At 33.6% G+C, this 24992-nt stretch overlaps 1 protein-coding gene across 3 annotated transcripts in view; it reads right to left on the bottom strand.

Annotated features, from left to right (window-relative positions):
* Nucleotides 1–24992, bottom strand: part of USP34 (ubiquitin specific peptidase 34) — a 241368-nt gene that overhangs the window by 104511 nt on the left and 111865 nt on the right. For all 3 annotated transcript variants that reach the window (XR_012121111.1, XM_073212721.1, XM_073212722.1), the window contains 7 exons: nt 24266–24888; nt 22074–22288; nt 18016–18131; nt 17801–17928; nt 9545–9634; nt 7137–7232; nt 2343–2425 (listed from right to left, as the gene is read on the bottom strand). Coding sequence is in view for 2 of the 3 variants with exons in the window: in XM_073212721.1 (XP_073068822.1) it covers nt 2343–2425; nt 7137–7232; nt 9545–9634; nt 17801–17928; nt 18016–18131; nt 22074–22288; nt 24266–24888 (1351 nt within the window). In the remaining variant the exon portion in view is untranslated. The remainder of the gene's footprint in view (nt 1–2342; nt 2426–7136; nt 7233–9544; nt 9635–17800; nt 17929–18015; nt 18132–22073; nt 22289–24265; nt 24889–24992) is intronic.

The raw sequence follows: 24992 nt of genomic DNA, 5'->3' as shown, positions 1-24992 counted from the left end.
AACTTGAAATGGATGAAAGACCTGAATGTAAGCGATGAAACCATAAAACTCTTAGAAGGCAACATAGGCAAAAATTTCCTGAATATAAACATGACCAACTCTTTCCTGAACGCATCCCCTTAGGCAAGGCAAACAAAAGCAAAAATGAACACATGGGACTACATCAAGCTAAAAAGGACACCATCAGCAAAACAAAAAGGCATCCTACAGTATGGGAGAATATATTTGTAAATGACATATCCTACAAGGGGTTAACATCCAAAGTATACAAAGAGCTCACATGCCTCAACACCCAAAAAGGAAATAACTGGATTAAAAAATGGGCGGAGGATATGAACAGACAATTCTCCTAAGATGAAATTCAGATAGCCAACAGGCACATGAAAAGATGCTCCACATCACTAATCATCAGAGAAATGCAAATTAAAACCACAATGAGATATCACCTCACACCAGTTAGGATGGCCAACATCCAAAAGACAAGCAACAAATGCTGGTGAGGATGCGGAGAAAGGGGGACCCTCCTACACTGCTGATGGGAATATAAAGTAGTTCAACCATTGTGGAAAGCAGTATGGAGGTTCCTCAAGAAACTAAAAATAGAAATACCATTTGACCCAAGAATTCCATTGCTAGGAATTTACCTAAAGAATACAAGTTCTCAGATTCAAAAAGACATATGCACCCCTATGTTTATTGCAGCACTATTTACAATAGCCAAGATATGGAAGCAACCTAAGTGTCTATCAGTAGATGAATGGATAAAGATGTGGTACATATACACAATGGAATATTATTCAGCCATAAGAAACAAATCCTACCATTTGCAACAACATGGATGGAGGTGGAAGATATTATGCTTAGTGAAATAAGCCAAGCGGAGGACAAGTACCAAATGACTTCCCTTATTTGTGGAGTATAATGACGAAGCAAAACTGAAGGAACAAAAAAGCAGCAGACTCACAGACTCCAAGAAGGGACTAGTGGTTACCAAAGGGAAGGGGTGGTGGAGGGCATGTGGAAATTGAGGGAGAAGGGGATTGAGGGGTATTATGATTGGCACACACGGTGTGGGGGCAATCATGAGGAAGACAGGGAAGCAGAGTAGGCAAACAGTGACTCTGTGGCATCTTACTACACTGATGGACAGTGACTGCAATGAGGTATGGGAGGGGACTCAATAATATGGGTGAATGTAGTAACCACATTGTTTTTCATGTGTAACCTTCATAAGAGTATATATCAATAATACCTTAATAATAAAAAAAATAGTCAACAGTATCCTATGAGAATCTAAACAAAACATGAAACTTAATGGTCGTGTTAAAATATTTATACTGACAGTATTTGTTTTGATTTGACTTCTCCATGTATGAAAATGTTCTTCTATATTATTTCTTGTATGTTCAGTCATAATGGGTATGATAAATGACCTAACATGAAAGTTCCCTGTCAAAAACAGATGCCTTCATTCTGAAATCTGTTGGTATCACAATGCTAGTGGCATTTGTTACAAATAGCTTAACTTAAAGAAGAAATTACAGACTTAGACATTAAGATAAACACAGGTGTACCTCAAACACAGATATCAAGTTAAAAGAGTGTTGATGACACCTCTCAGGCTAGCAAAGACACTCACCAGTTTGAGTATGTTAATCATAGCTAAAGAAAGAAAACGTCCTTCTAACAAGTGAGGTTTGTTGACATGGACACACAAAAAAAGTGTGCAAATTAAGACAACACAGTCTCATAAGAGAAAAGGAGGTCTGGCCAAAAGAAATTAGGCTTCCTCCTCTCCTGGAAGAACATCTAGCATGTGGATTTGAATACGGTCTACACTCTGAATACACCAGACCAAGCTCTAACTTTTTGTTCAAGATTAACTGCTTATGAAATTGATTTTGAGATTTAATCTAAACTTCAGTTAAATTTTTAAAAAATTAACATGAAACTAAACATCTTTATCATCTACTAAGCCAAGTAATTTTGCATAAGATTAGTACCAATAATAATATGTAAAGAGTGGCTGTTTACAAATGGAGTGCTAAGAAGATTTTATAAGCAATGGTAATAAAAGATATAGTAACCCTAAAGTATGTTCTCCTATCCTGAATATTGTTTTTGAAATAAGCCATTTATCCATTGAGAAAATGGAATTTTCACAGTTTGAAGCAAGACTGTGTCAGTGTCATGCTTATATTGCCACACTTACTCAGAGGACATTCATATTAGGAATAATTTAATCACTACTGAAATCTAAAGGCATCAGAAAATTTAACTGGACTCTTGCAAGAATCAATACAGATGTAAAAGCTGATTAAAGTACTGATTAAAAAACTTACTGAAATGATCAGGTGATCCCAGAGTTGAAAACACACAAGTCAAGAACTGAAGTCGAACTTGAACTTCGGCACTATGGCTGTACCTATTATTTTAAAAAATAATTCAGATAATTAACTTAAATATTCTTGTTTTTAATTAGTTTTAAAGATTTAATGGCCCTAATCTTAAATCATACCATTTTAAGAACATAATTTTTAAATATTTTAACTATATAATTTTAGTTACACAAAGTAGTAGTCATAAAGTCAAATGTTACATTTCAGATTTGTTATTTAGTAAATTATAAGCTTCTGCAAACTATGAGAGAACATGCTTTCAAATTAGATGAGAAAGTACATAAGGGCTCAACAGTGGAACCAAAGAAATATCATTTTGAAATTATGCACAAAGCACATAAATTAGAAGTTAGCATATTAAAAACTGCATCTCTTTCTAAAGACTTCATGCTTCATTATTGTCCTTCCCATTATAATACTACATTCCCTAAGCAAGAAATGCTAATAAAACATCATTTTCCTAAATCTAATTCATCATAAAGGATACAACTGACATAAAACTGGCATTTTTGAATGTTACTTCAAATCTAAATTTTGATTCATGTGTACAAAATTCAGTGGTTAATGTAAGAGTTGCTCTTTGCTTTGGAACTTTAAGTAGATGCCCACATGGTTCTCTGCAAATACAGCTGTAGACATTTGCTAAGAAACAGCATTTTAAGAAGGAAGTGTTGGTCTGCGGGGGAGGAGATGGGCCTGAAGAGGTGGACAAGAGCCAACTATGGCCAGCCTGAGTATCAGATGGAAGAGTTTGGTACTGTGCTGGATGGAAAAGGAAGTCACTGAAGGATATTGGGGGTGATGGGACTAATAAACCAGTTTGTAGGTCAGAATTCCTTCAGCAACCCTGTGAACTGTACATTGAACTATGTCTATGATATCACAAACATTCTAATTTCCACAGGTACCCACCCGAACACTCAATCAATGACACTAAATCAATCATGAGTGCTTACCTCTATGTTACAAATCAAAAGACTGGTTGTGGATGGAATACTGTGCCAAAAAAAGGCAGCAGCCAGTCTCAGCCCTGATCTATATCCCATGTTGCACAGAGTCAAAGAGCTTCAATTTTCTATAATCTTGAAGTACGTACAAATTTTTAAAGCTTCCCAAATTGGCTAGTTTCAAAAATTACACTAGATTCACTGTAGAAGTTTAAAGTTAAGGTTTTCTAAAGATTGAGTTGGCTGGATATCCCCTTGCTGCTCTTTACTCTCTTGTATTAACGTTGGCAAAGAAAAGGTGAATTTTTACTTCATTATCATTGCAGTGCCCTTTATGAAGATGAAACTACATCTGGTAAAGTGGCTGGGGTGTGAAAGGGGAATACACTGATCAACTCACAAACTAGAATGCTATCCAGATAAATTTAAAAAAACAGTTTGTAACAGCTTATCATCCTTTACTAAAAGAACAGAGATTTTGTAGCAGACTTTGGTGTACAGGTTCAAATACCAGTTCCATCGTCTGTCAGTTCTGTGATTTTAAGTAAATTATTGCAGTTTTCTGAGCCTGAGTCTGGGGGTTGTTGGTTACAGACATAAAAGTGGAATGAAGTCTCATTCTTTCCAAAGTGCATTTATTTCCTGAATAATTCCTTCCCTGATACCTGCATCTTAAAGTGAGGATCCCATAACCCTAGAAGGCATGAATCTAAGCCCTTTGTTTTCCCTTCTTCAACTTCCACAGTAGAGCCACAGTAGAGGTCCACACTTCAAAGAACTCTGCTTTGTCAGTTTCCCACTAGCTGCTGAAATCACCAGCCAGGGAATTTCTTGGGATGAAAAATAAATACGATATTATTATACTGAGAACTTCTCATGGGTTTGTTGTCCATGGCTTCTCACATTACAGAAAATATAAGACAAAATAATCTCTCCAAAGGCATGAAACATTTTTTTACAATGCCTTAAAAAAAAAATCATTGTCTTTGTAGCCTCAATGTTGACACAGACAGGATTTTCTCTAGAGGTCACTGGTTTCAAGAAATACATAGTATGTCCATTTAGGAACTGAAGTGTTACCTTTTATGCCACAAGAGTCTTTTTCTCCTAGGTGACAATCTTACAACTTGCCACTCTAATTCCCGCTGAACAAAGAGAAGATAATTTGCCACAAACTGAAGAAGAAGTCAGTATGCTTTAACAAAGAGTAACAAATGTACGACTCTGTTTTACAGCATGAAAGAACAAGGGGCTTCCAAAACAGTCCACACAACATTTCTGTTCTAAGGTTTTATGTTCCTAAGAAGCCGGACAACAAGGCAGATGGGGAGAATTGTTAGGACACTGGAATACATTAGGAAAGCATAAAACTCATCTCCAAGAGCACCACTCCACTATTTGTTTATCCTTTTGCCACAGATTTTATGCTTATGTGAGGATCCGCCTCTAGTTCCACTAACAAAGTGGGCAAATTCCCTGCAGCCAATGCTGTGAACAACCAAGTCTCAGATCCATGTTCATTTTTGGCACTTCATGTTGAACTTTCTCTTTTGAAGGATGATTTATCTATGCCTTCTACTCTCTTTTAAGCCTCCCATCCCTGCTTTTCAAGCCCAAAGCCTTGTTTGTAGGGGGAGCTCTTTTGTAACTTAGTGTTTATTTCTCTATTGTAGGAAATTTGAATTCTCGGCCTCTTAAAAGTGCTGAAGATGTTGGTCATGTGCAGTTTTATTTCTGCTCCTTGTTGATCTTATGGTTTTCATAAAGGAGGTAAAGAGATACTCCATCAAGTGACCATAAATACCCTCAACCTCTGCTTCAAGAACAGAAATTAAAGGAGGACATACACTATGAAGAACACTTTGAATTCTAAAGGGATTTAAAGAGAATGCATCTTGTGTAGAGGTGACTTTGTAGGCAAAGCTATAGAATAAATTTAAAGCTATCAAACAATAATTTGATAGACTTGTAAAATAGGATGCCTTAAAAAATCATTGAACAATGAAACAGGAAAAATTTGTTAACTTTAGATTTTCAAGGGTTCAGAATAATATGAGGATGAAGAAACTACGATTTATTTTTTTCTGCAGAAAGAATCTAAATGGGGGTAAGAGGCAAGTTTCTTTTTTGTTTTTTTACTGTAGTTTGTTTTAGCCAGATAACTACAATTTACAGATAATCTACTATGTGCCACGTGAACTTACTAAATTATTTCACTTAATCCTCACAAAAGCTCATGAGGTAAATAATTAATTTATTAGAGAGGTAAATAACTGAAATAAGGTCAAAATAATAGATTCATAATCTAAATTCAGATGTGTATGATTTTCAAGCCACATGCTTTCCACCAATGCCATACAGCCTTCCTAATTTAGTAAGGATAAGAAATTAACTGGCTTGGGGGTGACTAAGGCAAGAGGACTGATCCAAAGGCTGGTTAAAAGGACTGGAATAGTGTTTGTGGGAATGTCAACCTGTGAAAAGACATGGGATATATTTCAGCAGTAAGAAAACTAAAGATTGATGACAGTAAAATATAGCACTTGAGTAAATTACAGAAAATAGACTGTTGCACTGTTTTTAAAATGTTTGCTTACCAAAGTAAATGAATTATAGAAACCCTAGTTCCACTATTCATTAAATGTGTGACCTTAGACAAGTTACTTGTCATCTCATAGCTTAAATGTTTTCATTTTTAAAATGAGACTGCCTACCTCAAATTTGATACTTAATACTGAATACTTAATACTTTAATGGTATCTGACATATAGTAAGTATCGAAGAACAATGGCTATTTTTATCATCATCATCATCATCATCATTATTATTATTCATGTTTGAAAATAGAATAATACAAAAAAGGCCCCACGTCTCCAAGTTTTAGGTGATTGGGAGGATGGTGGTACTCTGAAGAACACAGTAAAATGTGAGGAAAAGTAAGTGAATTCGTTTTTGGAGAGAAGCATGACTTAAAGTTTATTGCTTTTCTGAATACTTGCTCAGCTGCTTGTTTCCATCTATGTGGAAGTTTTATAAGCTAACATTTTCTCAGTAAATACTGTAGCTACTTCTTTTATTCACTGAAATGCTCATACTGACACTGAGCTGGTCTCCCAACTGTGCCCCCCAACTGATTCACAAGCAAAAACCTGAATCTTACATTGTGTTTCCTTTCAGGCAAGCATCTCCCTACAAGAAGCTTTAAACACAGCTATGCCACTAACCAATTTCTATCAATTCTTATCCAAAGTCACTTCAGTAAATTCAAAGAATATTTTTAATGATGAAATGTTAACCAGTTACACCATCCCAGTTTGTAAACTTCCCATACAGGTCCAAAAGTCTCTAATAGTAGTATCCAATTAAAATAAAGGAAAATGTTTTAAACTCTGTTTAACATACTTAACTACATGTTAAATATATTTGTTTGGAAGTAAGTATTTAAAAATTCTACAGTCAACACCCTACTAAAAGGACATTGATGATTTCTGAAAAAAATTGTTTACTTCTAATTCCTGAAAACAGTGACTTTGAAAACAATCAGTAGTGAAAGTTAACTAACGCTCCAAAAGTTTTATAGCCTGCATTTCCCTAACACTAAAATTATAAAAATAACTTTATAGAATTCTTAAACTTAAAAAAGAGCCTTTCTCTTAAAATTTCTACAACTGAAGTTTTCATTACATTTATGTACCATATGAAAGAAAAGAAGTAGGAATACTGAAAAATACCTTTCAGAGGAAAGACAATCAGCACTGAAACATAATTAACCTAGCTAAGGGATACTCACAGTGCATGTTTTTGTCTTCCTTCTCTTACAGCTTGAATGTAGTAGACTAAATTATCAAAGAAAAGCTTCATCATGTTAAGTTCTTTTTCTGCCCACCTGGCCAAATGAAAGAAAAAATAATTTTAAAGGCATAAGGTAAGAGAAATAATTATAGGCAGGGAAAAAAATTTATCTAAAAAATCTGCAAATACAAAGTCTTTCAATTACCAAGAACTTTCAAGTTCTACTTTTATTTGAATTGTGAAAAGATAAAAAGCAATATGCCTTAATTTGTAAGAAATTAAAGTATCATTATTTTTTTAGACTCAATCCCTATGAAGGGGATAAAATCTCTGGCAGAATGATAATTATATATGATTAATACGAGTTAACTGCAGAGACAGTACAATACAGTCCATACAAGGATAGACTACATTGGTCAATATTTAACAGAGTGCTTGACATATAGAGTACATAAAAACTTAACTGAATCAATCAGGTTTTTTTAAAACTATCAATAATTTGTGTTTATTTTTAAATATTAAAAAAAACACATTTTGGTATTCAGCTCCATAATAACCTATAAACACTAGAATAAAAAAAGTAGTGATAAAAATAGAGATCCCAAGGTTCATTACTTCCATAACTAACAATCTATTTCTGCTAAATGGATTAGCAAAACATCTGCTAAAATGCATATAAATACTAAACTTCCAAGATTTCTAATGTAATTTACATCATGTTTTTTGCTGTAGCCCTCTTTTCGAAATAAGTTAACTCTTGCCTTGACAATCACTCAATGAAGGTCAAGGGGGTAGAAAGAAAATGTTCAGTAAGACTTAGGTTTGACACCCATTCCAACACACTTGCTGCAGGGCTTTAGACAAGTAAGCTGAACTCCTGAAGTCTGTCTGCTGGGTTACCCCCAGATTTACTAAAAGGATCAGGGATAACAATTTCCAGTTTTAAAATATGGGCCAAGAGAGCTTAAGAGAAAATATATATACCAAATTTTGAGTGCTGCTGCACATACTAGATTCACAAGTTTAAGTTTTTAATTCACTGCTGCCAACTAACCACAGGAGCTCAGTTATGTGATACACTTGATGGGATTTAGGATACCAGTCTCATAATGAACTGCCATTAACAATTTATTTACATTTAATTTAAGGAACAAGCTAAAAGGGTTTCAACTCAATATAGTTAAGTTCAGGTACCTGATCAGTCACTGAATATTCAGAGTTTCCATTTCTATAAAAAAATGTTAGCCTTTATTCCTCCTCACGATTAACCTCCTCAAATGGCTACAATACATCACTAACTTTCCCAAGTTAGCTACAAGTAAATTCCTTTAATACTTTAGAATATTGTAATTCAGTCATTTCAAAACTACGGAAGAGTCAATGGAACAGGACTCATGCAATTCTTGTACTTAAAGAATGCTAAATGCTTTCCTCCATCTTTCTGGTTTAATATCTCAAGGGCCTTCCTTACACTCCCAAACAGAACTGTCACAAGAGTCATATTGTAGTATTAACCAAAGAGAGAGATTCTAAGATGGTTTTTGAAAAATAATAGAGGTTCCAGTTAAAGACATCCCCTTTAAAAGAGCAATAAATGACAAGGCTATATCTCAGAAGACTAACTTCATCCTATTTAGAACTATAGTTTAGACTTCCAAGAATTTTTTAAATAATTCATTTTAAAAGCAAACAGTACCCTTACCATCTATCAAATCTTAGATTTGAGAAGAAATCAGGTAAAAAGTCATCCTACTTGACCTTACAATGAATCAATCCTTCAATGGATATAATTTTTCCAAAAATAGGTCTCTGAAATCTCTCCAAAAGCCTATTTAGAATATATCAAATAACATTTTTACAGATTAAATGAAGTGCTTATGATAGCCTACTTTCTTTTAGAATATTGCCAAACAAATCAATTTCACTATCTTTGAAAGAATTCTTTAACATTTATTAATCACAAATTTTCTATAAATGTAAAGGACTAATAGGGTAGTGCCAATATTATCCTTAACATGATGTAATGTCTAGAACTAATTCCTAGTAATGGGAAAAATTAAAAGCACCCTAAATTGTTTATTTTAGTGTGCATCTTTTTCAGGAGTTGCTATGGCCAGATACACTAAAAATCTTCACCCTCAAATTAGAACACTAAGTGCTACAGTATTTTTCTCACACTACAAGGAATACAAAAGTCAGATTTTCCTGCTGATAGGGATGTAATCTCAAAGGGGCTAAATGGCAGAGATGGCATTCTGAGAAATCTAAGAAAACATGTGAACCACACCAAATTCAGATTTTCCTCTTGCAGAATATCTAGTAATTTATTCAAAACTTTGATAACTATGACTTGAAAAAAAAAAAGAACCTTTAAAATGAATACATTTGTTTCTTTTATTTACTTACATTGTAATCCAATGTGTATCATAACTGCTCCCAAACTGCTGAAAAGTACCAAATAGTTTTGGAAGAAGACGAAGTGAAATTACTACTGATCTGAAACAGTAAAGAGAGGTATTTACAGGAATAAAATAATTTTAACCACTATCAGTAATTCTAGCTTTTTACAAAAATTCAGCTATTTAAATACTTTAATGAAAAAAACATTTAAAGGACTTCACATAAAAATAATTCCTATGCAAACATTAAAATTATCTTTTCTATGTATATTGAGACAAGAAATTCAAGTTTTAAATATCAAACCAAGACTTTTAAAGTAAAATACACTATAATCTAAAAATAAAAGAGCGTTTAAAAGCAATTTTTTTTCATGAAAGTATTCTTTAAAGAGTCATGAATGCTTCTGAAGATTTAATGAAGGAAAATAGAGAGCAATAAGTAATCTAGACCAGGGTTTCTCAAAATTTTATGTATACTTCATTCACCTGGAGGAATTTTGTCAAAAAGGGAAATTTTGATTCTGTGCATCTAGGTAATTTTTGTATTTCTAATAAGCTCACAAATGATACTCATATACTGCTGGTTTGTGGACCACATTCTGAGCAGCAATAATACAGAGAGCAGTTTTCAAAATATACAAATTACCACTTCCTAACTCTCAATATGATGTGCACCCAAGTTGAAAATCATTGCATTATGAGCCATGTTAATAAGGGAAACACACCTCAAGTGTGAAGAAGTAAAAAAGGGATTAAGACATCATTCCAAAACCTCAAGTAGATCTGAGTTTGCCTATTTTCTGAAAGAAGGGATATAAGTATAAGGAAGAAAATGATAGACAAATTTCAGAAGTCTCAGTGGACAATGGAGGGTGGCTACAAGAGCCTTGGAAGAAAACAGGACTAACTCAAATATGGTACTGATTTTTTTTTTTTTGTATGTTCAGGAGCCAAAACTGCTTCATCAAAGATTTTTCAGAGTAATGTTCCACCCTACCTACAGGTATGGTGTACAAGTCTCCTAAAAAGTGGCTCTTTTTGAGATTAGCTCTTTTTGAGGTTGTACTTCTGAATGGGAAGGAAACTGGTAAATACTGAGTAGGAAAATTAGAGAGAAAACTTCCTGTTACTGAACAAAATAAAAAATACTTGTGCTACAAAGCACTGTGAGATCTGTCCCCATTCCACTTACCAGTCTAACTGAATTTCTTTCTAATATTCCTCTTTGCTATCCCTTTTTGCTACCTCAGAGCCTTTGCTATTGCCTCTGTTGGAATGCTAACTAAATATCTATCTGCAAGACTCCCTTCCCTTAACTTTAGTCAGGTTTCCTCAGCTGTTAACAGAAAGGATGATCTGACATTACATTAAATAATACCATACCGTTGCCCCCAGAAATGTTTTTATTCCTCTTGATTCATTTCCAATAGATTTTTCTTCATTCACTATCACCTAATGAATGTTCCTTTATTTAATGTATCTAACACTAGAATGTGCTTGATGAGCACAAAGACTGTCTTATTGATTAAAAATCCTTGCACATGGTACACACCAAATATATGTACTTGTCTACATAATGAAAAGTAAAGAACTTAAAGGCAAAATTATCAAGGAAGGAGGAAGACCAACAGTGTAAACGTTATATAACTGTCATGACGAATGAGGACAGAAGAGAAATACTATCAAATGACAAAACAAACAACATGCTAACAGAATGTTAGAGGATCAAACAGATTAAGGAGAATACCATGAGGTAACAGAGATAGTAAATGTCTGATATCCAGTAAGTACAAAGCAAATATTCTTTGAATATTCTGAAACATTTAAAATGTTGTGTATTCTTAAATATTAAAAATTTTTAACATTTTTCAAACAAGTTGCACAGTAATGATGCCTGGGAAATGGACCATGGAGGGTCAGGGGGAAATCAATTTGAGATTCTTTAACTAAAATCCTCTGTCAGAACTTTAGGGACATTAGCAGAGTTTATCTTAAAAATTAAGACATAAAAAGCTAGAATATATATTAAATTTGACTTAAGGCTTTACAAGCATAAAATCAATAAAAGATACCACAAAGAAAAAAAGATACAGAAAAGTTTCACCTAAAATCACAAAAGCAAATTTCAAAACTTGTTTGCCTAATGTGATTACAACAGTATTTTTAAAATGCAGATACCAAATATAATTTCCTTTAAGAAGAACTATGGCAACTCATTTATTGTGTCAAGATTTTTATATTTTCTGAAAATTTATTAAATTATGTCTTTTGCAGTTAATGGTGTTAGGAGTCTAGATTGCTTAAATTTACTTGTCAATTTTCTACAATAACATATTTTCATTTTATAAAATGTAATGCTGCTTGACATTAGAGAATAGGAAGCCAGGCACTGAGGGGATACTGGTTGAGTTGAATGGATAATGGCAAATTCATATAAAAAAAGAACTAAAAATAGTAATGTAGAAAGAGGACTCATCTTCCCTCTACTCTTATCCTAAGAAGAATGCTTTCCCCACATTTTATAATATAAACACTGCATTATCATGGAATGATTACATCTTGGATGACAAACTTTTTAAAAAGTTTTTCCTAAGGTAATCAGAAAAATTGCACATTTTCCTCCTTAAAAAATTTAAATATAGAAGACACACATTTTAAGTGCTACCCATTTAAGAATACTTTATAAGAAATCAGTAAATGTAGATTCAAAGTGATCCCAAAACAATAGGGCATTTTATTCAAACTGATAAACTTAAAAAGAAAAACAATATGAAGTATTGATTATAGGCTGAAAATCAGTAGCATATATAAAAAATGGGCAAGATAATTTGATGACAATAACAATTTATATTTCAAATGTTAAAGGAAATATCACCCGATCTACCAACTTGTTCCAATTAAAATTATGTTGTAGAATTTTTCCTGGAACAGCTATGAGTTACATTGACTTATTACATTGACTTAACTTTTTGTCCAAATAGTTTTAACTGCTTAAATACTTAAAAACCTCAGTATAAAAAAGGGTTGTTATATTCAATCTCACATTCCATAGATTCTTCCAAGAGTGAAAATTTCAGATATCAAACACACAATCCCAGGCAACAGTGTTTAGGATAAAAAGGTTCAAGGATCTAGAATAACAAGATGCTAATAAAGACTCAAATAATGCTACTACCCTCACTGCCTTTACTTGATTTTCAGGGTTTTTTGTTATAACCAGAAGCTTATTACTAGGCAACAGTGTGTTCTTATGAGAATTAACAATTTATGTTGCCTTAGTAGAATGAACATGTTTGCTGGTGGTCTTCACAGTCATGTTTGGATGATTTTTTTCCCTAATCCCTGACTCCATATTTTAAGAAGACTAATATATCCTACCAAAATGCTATTTAGTCATAAATGATAGTATATACTAAAAGTTGACATGAAATGCTGCATACAATGCAGTCTTATGGAGGGAAAACAAAACAATATATATAGTACCATCCATATCTTAATTATATGAACATTTATGTAAACAGGATCCTTGACACAAGCAATTTTACTAAGGAAATCTCGTAGACAGTGGCAAAAACTTTGAACACGTGGGTTAAAGTACCTACAGTGGATCAAGAGTGGCAAAAAACAGCATACTGGATAGGTTTCCAAAGTCTCAATTTAATTCTTAGGAGGCTACAGAATTTCAGGGGCCACCTAGGCACAAGATGTAAACCTGCCATCTAGTAAACATAAAATACTGAAGGGATCGATTACAACCCAACCCCGTACTTCCACCCTACTCAATGGACAGCAAGCAGTCTTATCTCTTATCCTTGGCAACAAACATTAAGCTGAAAAGTAATGGACTTTTCATTGTGGGATCTACTGTCTGTCTCATGCTCTCACTTGTTAACAACATTCTGTAAACCAGTCTACTATGTGCTTCTGTGTGTGACTTTAAACTTCCTGCACTGTGAAAATATTATTATGTGCCTACATAACAATGTGCCTAAGGCTAAATGTACACAAGACACTTGTTTATCAGACAGACAGACTACGCAGGCATTTTTTTTTTTGAGAGGGCATCTCTCATATTTATTGATCAATGGTTGTTAACAACAAAATTCTGTATAGGGGACTCAATGCACAGTCATTAATCAATCCCAATATGCAGGCATTTTTAAAAAGTATTTATAGTTACTACATATAAATGGAAGAATTATGGGCAATTTATAGAAAACTTTATCTTTTTCAGATCTCTATGCTTCCTGACAAGTAATGAGCCCTTATTACTGTTCAAAAAAGGCTAAGCTCTACAGACTATTAAAAGAACATATGGGATGTGAACAGTTCTGATTTTTCTCAAACTATTCAAAATCAGTTAGACAATATCCATCATATCATAGATAAGTTTTCACAAATGCCTAGTCTGCCTAACTGGTTTTCTTGGTTTTACTGGAGACGGCTGGTAATTATAGGTATGCTTTGGTTATGTAACTGTATTCCTATTATGTTAATGTGTGTGCGCAATTTAATTAGTAGTTTAAAACCTATACATGCTGAAGTTACTCTACAAGAAGATATGTCAAAGAAATAATCAATCTTCCCAGATTTTCTTCCGTCTGCTACTTCTATAGCTTTTCTTCTTCCTTCCTAATTACAACCCTTAAATAGAATTCATGCCTCATAACGACATTACCGAGTATCACAATTCTTCCAAGTGGTAAAGATACCTCAAGACAAATGCTGGGCATAAAAACCACAGGGCATAAATCTGCAAAGAAGTAAAAAGCTAACCTTCTCAAACAATATTGCTTCTCTTTCACTTACCAACTTTACATTTCCCTGTATGGCCCCGGAAGATGACTGGTTAGCCAGAGATGGGTAAGATTCCTCAAGGGAGGAACAACCTAAGACCGGCACAGTCGCAGGAGGGCCATCAGGTGAGAAATTGGGGATCAACAGAGGTGAGGGATAGAACCTCAGCCCCCGTGTTTTGAGAGAAATCTTCTGCATCCATGGATGTTTTGTTGCCCTTGCCTAGCTTGGATTAATACTTAGTCTGTAGGCACACACCTGATCATCTACATTTGCTCTCTTACAGCACTAAACTATGTTTTCTACCTTTATCTTGCATCTACCTACCACTTCAGCATTTTATTAAAAATAATAATAATAGTAATAATAATAAGGGATTCACATATAAATCAAGTATAAAAATCAAACGAATATTCATATTTGACCTGATTGTTTATAGTTCATAATGCGTGATCAAAACCGAAAGTTTCTGTGATGACTGCCCTTGTACTGTTCACCATGTAAGAACTTATTCACTATGTAAGAATTTGTTCACCGTGTAAGAACTTGTTCGTTATGCTTCAGAAGATTGGAGACTGATGAGAATTAGGCTTGAGGTGGATTAATGATTGTGCATTGTGTCCCCTATACAGAATTTTATTGTTGTTAACAACCATTTGATCAATAAATAGGAGAAATACCCTCTCAAAAAAAAAAAAAAAAAGGCTAAGCTCATTTTATAAAATAAATTGGAATATGACCAAGGGGGAAAAAAAATGTTCACAAGGATATAAGCCATGGCAAATGGGGAACTGGAAAGAAAATGAGAAAACATAGAGAAAATAAAAAGAAACATAAAACCTCTATAAGTACATAAAAAATTGACATCAAAAAGAAGTAGACCTCTCTGTTTTTTGTCAAATGTAAGGAAAATAGTAAATGAGTTAAGGTTGCACTGGCCCATTTGTTTGTTTCAACATAAGGAAGGGCTTGCCTATCAATTTGAGTATACTTGGGTAACATTCTTTCCTTGCTGTATGGCAAACCCAGGGAACTAGGTTTGGAGAAAGGATCCGTGTGTTTAGAACAGGATTCGTCAAAACACTGATGTCACTACTGACATTTTGGCCAGATAATTCTTTGTTGTGGGGGGTTGTCCTCTGCATTGAGGGATGTTTAGTAGCATCCCTGGACAACAGTAACACCTCCAATACTGCTCATTAGTGTGAAAACAAAAATATCCTGGTTGGCATTGTCTGGAGAAAAAAAATAACCCTCACTGAAAACAACTAGTTTACCAGGAAACATAGGCTAATTAGTTTTTAAATATGTTCAAAACTAATTTTTTCAATTTGCATAGTAACTTCACCAAATTTAACTGGTATAAACTAGACGTGTTGCATTCCCAGGGTGAAAAATGCCACTATGCTCTAAGTATTGTCATATATGACTCACGTCATTCATAGGAAGACTAGCATGATATAGCAACTCTGTGAGTAGTAAAATTTGAGGGCAAAATGAGTTTCAACATAATATTTATGTTTATTAGATATTCAATAAACCATTAAGTAACTATATTAGGGCACAGGGATTGTCTCAAAAAAATGAAAACTATGAATCATTTTCAAATAGTTGGGGCTGGACAAATTTTTTAAAAAATCCAGATTGATAGTTTTCCATTTTACACACAGATTTTTCCTTTTGTTCCTTTTAAATTTCTCTACTTATGAGAAATATATGCTGTGAAAAAAAAAGGAAAATAAAAAACCATAAAGAAGAAAAAAATAACTCATTCCTCTCAGAGAAATAACCATTTTACAGTCTCACACATTGCTTGCAACTTTTAACAGATGGGTCTGTGCGTATACGCCCACATCATTACACCACCTTTGAGAAAAGGATTCTTCAAGGCCACATGATATTTCATATTTCACAGGGATTTTTAATTGAAGTATAACACACAAAAATGTGTGTAAAAATGAGTGAAAATTTTAAAAATTAGGTGAACACAACCTTTGCAATCAGCACCCACATCAAGAAATAAATCACTACCAGCATACTAGATTCCTTCATTTTGGCCACTTCCATTCATGAACAATCCAACAGTAACTATCATCCTGATTATTAAATACAATAGTTTTCCAGTTCTTAAACTTTATATAAATGGAGTAACAGAGATATACTTTCCCACTCAACATGTTTGTGAGATTCATCTACACTTTTCTGTGCAGTCGTACTTCATTCACTGTTATTGTTATGTACTATTTCATTCAACCAACAGCCTGTAATTTAATTTTCCTTTCTACTCTTTTGGCACTTGGATAGCCATGCAAAGAATATTTAGTTAGTCTGGTAGTGCAGCTATGAATATTGTTGACTGCCCAGATGTATTTCTGTAGGGCACATTCTTAGTATCTGAATTGCTGGGTCACAGGGTATGCAGATGCACATAGTAATATAAACTGATAAGACCTCCGAAAAACTGACTTTTAAAAGACAATTTACATTTTAAAATTAACTGCTATAATACCTATGAAAATGATGAAATGTATCACCCAGCTATTAAAAGCATTCCTTTTAACTAATACATGCCAAATGAGGTAGTTGATCCACTACCTGAGGTCTATCAGTGGTTTATACCTGCATGAACAATCAACTTTAAATCTGACTATTCAAATTACAGGTCTTCATAAAGAGTAGAAAATAGAATATTGCACATACTTTTTCTAATTCAAAGAAGTAAAAAAAATATTTTGTAGCACTTAAGTGTTCAATAAAGACATTTCTATCAGCTCTTAGCAGAGGTAAGCTGAAAACTGTAATATAATATATAAAATATTCAATTAGTAATGTAATTCACTATGTCAGAGAATGAAACATCAAAGTACTGTAAGTAAAAGGAAACCTGAAATTGTACCAGTGGAACAGAACTGAAAATCAAGAAACGTGTGATAATCACTTGAGCCCAAATCAGAAGTATATAAATATATTGCAGAATTTAAACTAGAGAAAAACATTAACCTAATTCTTTATGCATTACAGGACTCAAAGTACAAAAAGATCTACCCAGATGGAAGGACAATGTCATTACCAAAATGTTTACATTTCAGGGTAAGTTTAACTTATCTTATTTAACTTCCTTTATATGTAACACACTTCAAGAATATTTAACTGTAATTTCAAAAAAAGAGTAATCACTACTGTGTTGCAAGAATCAAGAGAATATGTATTATTATTAGTCCTTCATTTCTGCTGAGCAGATCTTAGCAAGAGTGCCAAAAAGTGCTGAACAAAGCAAGACTGAGTGATAAAGAAAAATATGAACCCTGGGAGAGGAAAGTCTTTAAACCTGATATGAAAACCACAATTACTATAAAACAGGCTAATAATGGTACATTACACTCTATGAATTCACCATATGTAAGCAGTAAGAATCCACAAAATGAACTTTAACAACTGCACCAAAAATTTTTAAATTCCTATTTACCTGTTGTTTCCTAAATTTTCAAGGCAACCTTCAATGAATCTCATTCGAATCTGTCTATCCGTAAACCAACATACTAAGGAACAGAGAAGTTTTTCTGCTTCATTTATTAATCCTTCAGAAAGATTAACCTACAAAAAATGTATATACATAAAGTTACTGTTTATCCTGATTGCATTTTGCTCTAATTTTGTAGTCTTTTGGTTCTAACAACTTACTGCATCATCATCTTGGACTATATCCCACAACAAAGTGTTTCCTTTCTTGCAAACATTATCCAAATTAATATCTGTCACAGCATTACTGTTGAATTGATGTTTATGAACTGCAGGTCCTGAAAGAGCAAAATATAGCACACTATAGAGGAATGCAGCTGACTGAAATTGTGAAGTGAAATATAGCATTCATAAAGTTAACAAATCCAAAGTAAAATAAATCTCTTCAACACCAAATAAAAACATTAAGGTTAGCACAACAGCTGCCTTATGAATGGCACAGAATAGTATGTTTAGAGTTTGGTAAGACTAAAGCGAAATGAGTTTTCTAGTCTCCTCACCATCTCTAGTAAGTATGATTATTTAATGTTTTCCACATGTTTAGAGAACTATATATAAATACTTGAAACCCAAATAAGCATAAGGACAACAATTTACTTAAAATAATTCTATAGCCAAGGGACATTCCTTTAAATGATCTCCTGTATAGTGTCTTATATACCTACAGTGAAAAAAAAAAATTTTATTGGAGACGATTTACTCAAAACATTCAATTAAATTGAAAGCTTGTTATAATAACTCAGCCTTTCTGAATAGGCTAAATAAATTCTCACTAGTTCTGTTATATTAAGCAAAAATACTTCTTTTTGTCTTTGTCAACAGCTTTACCATGCCATTTCCCTACTTAATTGTACACCTAACACTGACTTCATTAAAAGAATTGTGCAACCATCACAAGTTTTAGAATATTTTCACCACTCTAAAGCATTCTCTCATCCTAACTACACTAATCCCAGATTCCCATTATCCAGCCCAACTTTGTTTTTCCATCCCCATTAATTCAGCCTTTTCCAGAAGTTTCATGTAAATCAAATCATTCAGTAAGTATAGTCTTTTGTCTCTTTTGTCTGACTTGTTTCACTCAGCAGAATGTCTTTTGAGGTTCACCCATGTTAAAACACCTATCAGCAATGTGTTCTCTGTAATTACAGAATGATATTACATCACGCAGAAATACTGAATTTTATTTATACAGTCATTAGTTAGCGGGCATTTGAATAATTTCCAGTTTGGGGCTAATATGAATAATGCTGCCATAAACATCTGTGTTATAAGACTTTGTATGGACGCATGTTTTCCTTTCTCTTGGGTAAATACTTAGGAGTGAAAATGTTGGGTCATAAGGTAAACGTACATTTAATATTTGAAGAAGCTGCTAAACTGTTCCCCAAAGTGGTTGTGCCATCATACATTCGCACCAAGAGTGTATCAGGGTGCCAGTTCCTGTTCCTCTACCCACCCCAATACATGGGTATGATGTTTAATTTTAGCCATTCTAATAGGTATGCAATAGAATCTCACTGTGGTTTTTAATTTGCAACTCCCTAATAACTAAAGATGTTGAACATCTTATGTGTTTTATTAGTTATCCGTATACCTTCTTTGGTGAAATAAATCATCTCTCACTTTTTAATTGTTATTAATTATTGAGTTGTAAAAGTTCTTATATGTTCTAAATATAAGCCCATATCCAAAGCCTATATAATTTGCAAGTATTTCTCCTAGTCTGTGGCTTGCCCTTTCTGGGGGGCTTGGGGGTGGGGTTGGGAGTGGTTTTGGTGTTTACTTTCTAAAATTAATTTTACTAAAATAAAAGTACTTAATCAAGACACAGAACATTTTTATCAACCCAAAAAAAGTTCCCTTGATAATCAATCCCCATCACCAAACCTTAGGTAATCATTCATTAGATTCCAACCACTATAAATTACTTTAGAATATTCTAGAACTATATATAAATGACATACAGCATTTACTCTTCTTTCTAACTTCATTTGCTTAAACTGATGTCTTTTATATTCAGCCATGATATTTCATGTATTAGTACTTTCCTTTTTATGACTTGTATTCCACTATGTAAATGTACAATTTATCTACCAGTTAATTCCAACTTAAGTTATGAATGAAGCAGCTATTAATATTCATGTATACATTTTTTTGTGGATATATGTTTTTATTTCTCTAGGGTAAATACCTAAAACAGGAATTGTTGGTCACACAGTAAGTACATGTTTAATTTTATATGAGATTGATAAAACAGTTCTCCAAACTGACTGTACTGTTTCATACTCCTTGATAGCAATATATGAGAATACTAGATGCTCTATTATCCTTAGTAGCATTTGCGAACACCCATTTAGTAGGTATGTAGCAGTACCACCACAGCGCTTTTCATTTGCATTTGCCAGGTAACTAGAGATATCAAGCAACTTTGTCATGTATTTATTCACCATTTCTGCATCTTCTTTTATGAATGAATTGTTCAAATCTTTGCCCATTTTTAAATTGAATTCTTTGTCTTACTGCTGGCAGAGTTCTTCACAGTATTAAATACACAGTAATTTGAAGAGCATTAATACATCGAATAATTCTCAATTCTATAACTTCATGAAGTAAAAAAGTATGTACTATACTGACTAAGGAAAATGGGTTAAGAACAGAAGAATGGTGAAAACTTTTTAAATGTGGTATCAAATTCAAATTAGCCTCAATAACCATAATAATACAACCATAAAAAAACTGAAGGTCATCTCATCCAGATTATGTATAAGTAACATTTGAAATCAGTCACTTGTTTCTAAGGGTCCCCAAGTTGTGTCACCAAGTATGAGCATAGCCTATTAGCATAAACCTACCCACCAGGTTTAGTTTGTAACATACTGGCATCTCAAAACCCATTTCCTAGGCTAGCAAGTGTGGATGGTACCTAACCAAGCATGAGGTTGGATACAAGACCTTTAAATTGCCAATTCTAGAATCATTTTTCCATATTTTTGCATTCTTATGTTCACTGCAGCATTATTTACAATAACCGAGGCGTAGATGAGACATGGAAGCAACCAGTGTCCATCAATAGATCAATGGATGAAGAAAGTGTGGTATATATACATAATAGAATATTATTCAACCATAAAAGTATAATTTTGCCATTTCCAACATCAACAGAATTGGAGGGTATTATGCTAAGTGAATTAAGTCAGAGAAAAACACCATATGATTTCACTTATGTGTGGAATCTAAACAACAAATGAATGAACAAAGAAAAACAGAAACAGACCCATTTATAACAGATAAACAACCTGGTGGTTGTCAGAGAGGAAAGGGGTGATGGATAGACAAAACAGGTGAAGGGATTTAGAGGTACAAACTTCCAGTTATAAATAAGTCACAAGGATAAAAAAATTACAGCATTAGGAATACAGTCAGTAAAATTGTAATAACTTTCTGTGGTACAGATGGTAACTATACTTCTAGTGAACATTTTGTAATGTACATAAATGTCAAATCATTATGTTGTACACCTGAAACCAATAAGTCAACTACAATAAAAAGTTTTTTTAAAATAAAAAGTAAAAAGCATGAAGAAAAAATAAAATAAAATTTTTTCCTCTTAAATTTTTCTGCCCTTCCTTCTTTTTCTTTTACTATTCTTTAAGCTCCTCTAATCTCCATTTTTCCAAGTCTGGTTATGTCCTATCACTTTTTTTAGGTGATTTAAAGTGATTAGAACCATCATGTTTTTAACATTCTCATCACCCCAAATGGAAGAAACACCTTGCCATTTCGTAGTCACCCCTCCCCTTATTTCCCCCCAATGTTCGCTAGCTTTAGGTATCACTAATCTACTTTTGTCTCTATAGATGTGCCAAACCTAGGCATTTTATGTAAGTAGAATCAAACAATATATGATCCTGTGTAATCTCCTACTTTTAGGTTCTAAAATTTCAAATAGAAAATCTAATAGTAATTTATTTTCTAAGTTATGATTTTTATACATATTTCCTTCCCTACCTAAATAACTTGATAGGATTGCTGCCTTTATATCCATGATGGAGTACTCGCAGTAATTTCATTCCCTTGCAAAGACTACCATATGAAAGTTATTGGGCAAAAAAAAACATTTAAGTATCGTAACTTTAACTATTGTTTTCTTTTAACAATGTAACATATATTTCGCCTATTTTAAAGAAAGTAATGTATTTTATACTATAGAATCTTACCTTGACTAAGATGTTCATGGTAAATAGATGCTAAATTGGGAAGATGTTGTTGGAGATGAGATGTTAGCTCTGCATGTGAATTAATCTGAACTAGCTCCTCTTCACACCCAGATTCTTCACCATCAAAATCAGCCATATTTTTTTCTGATTTTGCACTGACCTGGGAGCTACTGCAACTGACATCATCTGCACTTAGCATATCATCAACCATATGCCTATAACACAAAAAAGCGCAAGGCTAGTAATTACAAATATAAACACTTTATGAATCACAAAAAAGAAAAACCTCTCAAAACATTTGGCCCACATTACAACACACTCAAGAAGAATTAAGTTACATTTATTTTTTAATAATATGGAATATTGAGAGCTTTACAAAAACTACAAAGCTTATAATGTCAGACCTATTAATTAACTTTACAATATATCCAAGTTATCTAGTCCATCAATACATTTCACTAAAACAACTTCAAAGAGAATAATTTTAGGGATGATCAGTAAACTTGCTGTTATATAATTATTTTATAAAGTCAAGGCACAATGTGAAACCTTAAAATTTATTTACATTTATTCATACAACTGCAGAATCTTATGAGACAACTACCAGTAAAGTACTTCATTTTAAGACTGCAATCTAGACGTGGTTAATATTAATTAAGCAACTTTTACACATAAAATACCTATTAAGACAACGGACAATTAAGCACTCACTTCTAAAACATACAATACTCGGTGCTCCAAGGATATAAAGACAAAAAAGATAAAAAGTAACACAAAGAATTAAAATTCAGGATTGACTTAGAGACTCACAAGTAGCATCTATCATACCCCACAAAATATGGAAAGTGCTAACATAAAAAATTAAATCATTCAGTATTGTGTGGCAGGGGGTTGATGAGGTGGAAAGACTAAAAGTGATTTGCAATACACCAAACTTTGGTTTTATTAACTGCCCTGTCTTTAGTATGAGCTGTCCTAGAGAGAACTCTGAACATGTGTATCTATCATGTTAGACCGCAAACCAGCAGTTCTTAGAGGTGATTCTGACCCCTACAGGGACGTCTGGCAATGTCTAGAGACACTTCTGGTTATTGCAACTTGGGAGATGCTGCTGGCATCTAGAGACAGAGGCTAGCTGCTAAACATCCCACATGCACAGGGCAGCATTCACCTCTGCTGCTTATTTAAAACACAGATATTACCTGACTTAAAATGTCAATACTGGCAAAAGGTAAGAAATATACTTTAAACTATCAATTAGAGATAAGAATAAAAAGGCAAAGTAAGTACATATAGGAGTATATAGTTCTCCCCAACAAACATGCTGAACTCTGAAAGGCCTGGCAAATTTTTCAAGTCTAAGAAAGCTCATCCTGATAAATCACACATTCATATTTCATTTCAATTCAAATATTACTACTTGTAATGACAATAAACAGCAGCTAACATTTATTGAACTACTATGTGCCAGTCAGATCAGCCTATGAAATGCTCACAATAAACCCATGAGATAGGTACAACTGTTCCTATTTTATAGGTGAGAAAAATGATGGAAAGAAAAATATAACACTAGTGACAGAATCCCTTACTGTCAAAATATCATGGGTGTAGTATATTTCAGACAATTAAAAAATGTTATGTTGAGGCTTTATATTAATTAATGACCTAAAATTCAGATGTGCATAAAATTTCCCTTTTCATGATCACACTTCAGTAAGTTTCCACAAGCAATCTTCTATCTGCTTCCAGGCAATTACAATAAGGAGTTGAAGATCTAGATATGTGCTGCCCAATATGACAGCCACTAGCTCCATGTAGCCACTGTACATGTAAAAAGTGGCTGCTCTAAACTGAGATGTGCTATAATACATAATATACAAAAAATAATGAGGTCTTAGTATATAAAAAAAAAAATTAAAATAACCTGAATTTTTATACTGTTTACATGTAGATGGTATTTTAGATATTACTGCTTTAAATAAAATTTAAAATTTAATCTCATCTGTTTCATTTTGTTTTTTAAAATGTATCCACTAGAAAACTAAAAATTACATATTTGTGGCAAGCATTTACAGTTTACATTACATTCCTACTGGAGAGTACTTATCTAGAATATATTGCCATTTAATAAATATACGCTATAAGTTCTTCCCTAAAGGAAATATAAACTGCTTATTTTCAATTAGACTTACCCATCATGGTGGTGGTGGTGGTGGTGGTGGTGGTGGTGGTGGTGGTGGTGATGCTGTGGACCAATAAACTGCCGACAATTAAATAATTCATTCCCAATAGTCTCCCCAAGAAAGTCCCCAGTGCGTGTAATACAAGATTCCTGAGATGCTTGTGCTATATGAGCAGCATTCATTTCCCCTGAAATATCATGTTCTGGATCTTCAGAGTGTGAACAGGCATCTAGCATTCGTATTCGATTATCTACAGATGGCATTGATTCAGTGTTAAAAACCAGGTCCTTTCCTGTTCCACTGCTTGTCCCACTTCTTTCTGATGGGCCTTGGGAATCCCCTAAGCAAATGCCTGCTTGACTTTCTAACTTCCTGTTCCGAGGATCTGTACCACAACTGTTTTTAGGAGGATTATGACCACGATCATCATCTTCATCTTCTTCTTTAAGGGCTTCAATATCTGCAATGTCTTCTGACTGTACCTCACTGCCAGGGCTCCCAGCTGACTGGCTTGCATGGCTAGAATTCACCTCATTGCTAGATCCATCACTATGCCCACTACTGCTACCAGGACCACTGCTTCCATCTTCACCACTGTTGGCAGTTTCATCAGAACTTCCCTGCATGGACTCCTGTATTTAGAAACAGATTTAAATAAATACCAAATTAGTAAGAAAAAAGTTGATGACATCAACACACTGTACTTTTTAAAAGGCTGCCAGTTTCGATATTTTCC

Source organism: Manis javanica, chromosome 1, assembly GCF_040802235.1.
Source record: "Manis javanica isolate MJ-LG chromosome 1, MJ_LKY, whole genome shotgun sequence".
NCBI lineage: Eukaryota > Metazoa > Chordata > Mammalia > Pholidota > Manidae > Manis > Manis javanica.
This window is presented reverse-complemented; position numbering and strand designations above follow the sequence as displayed.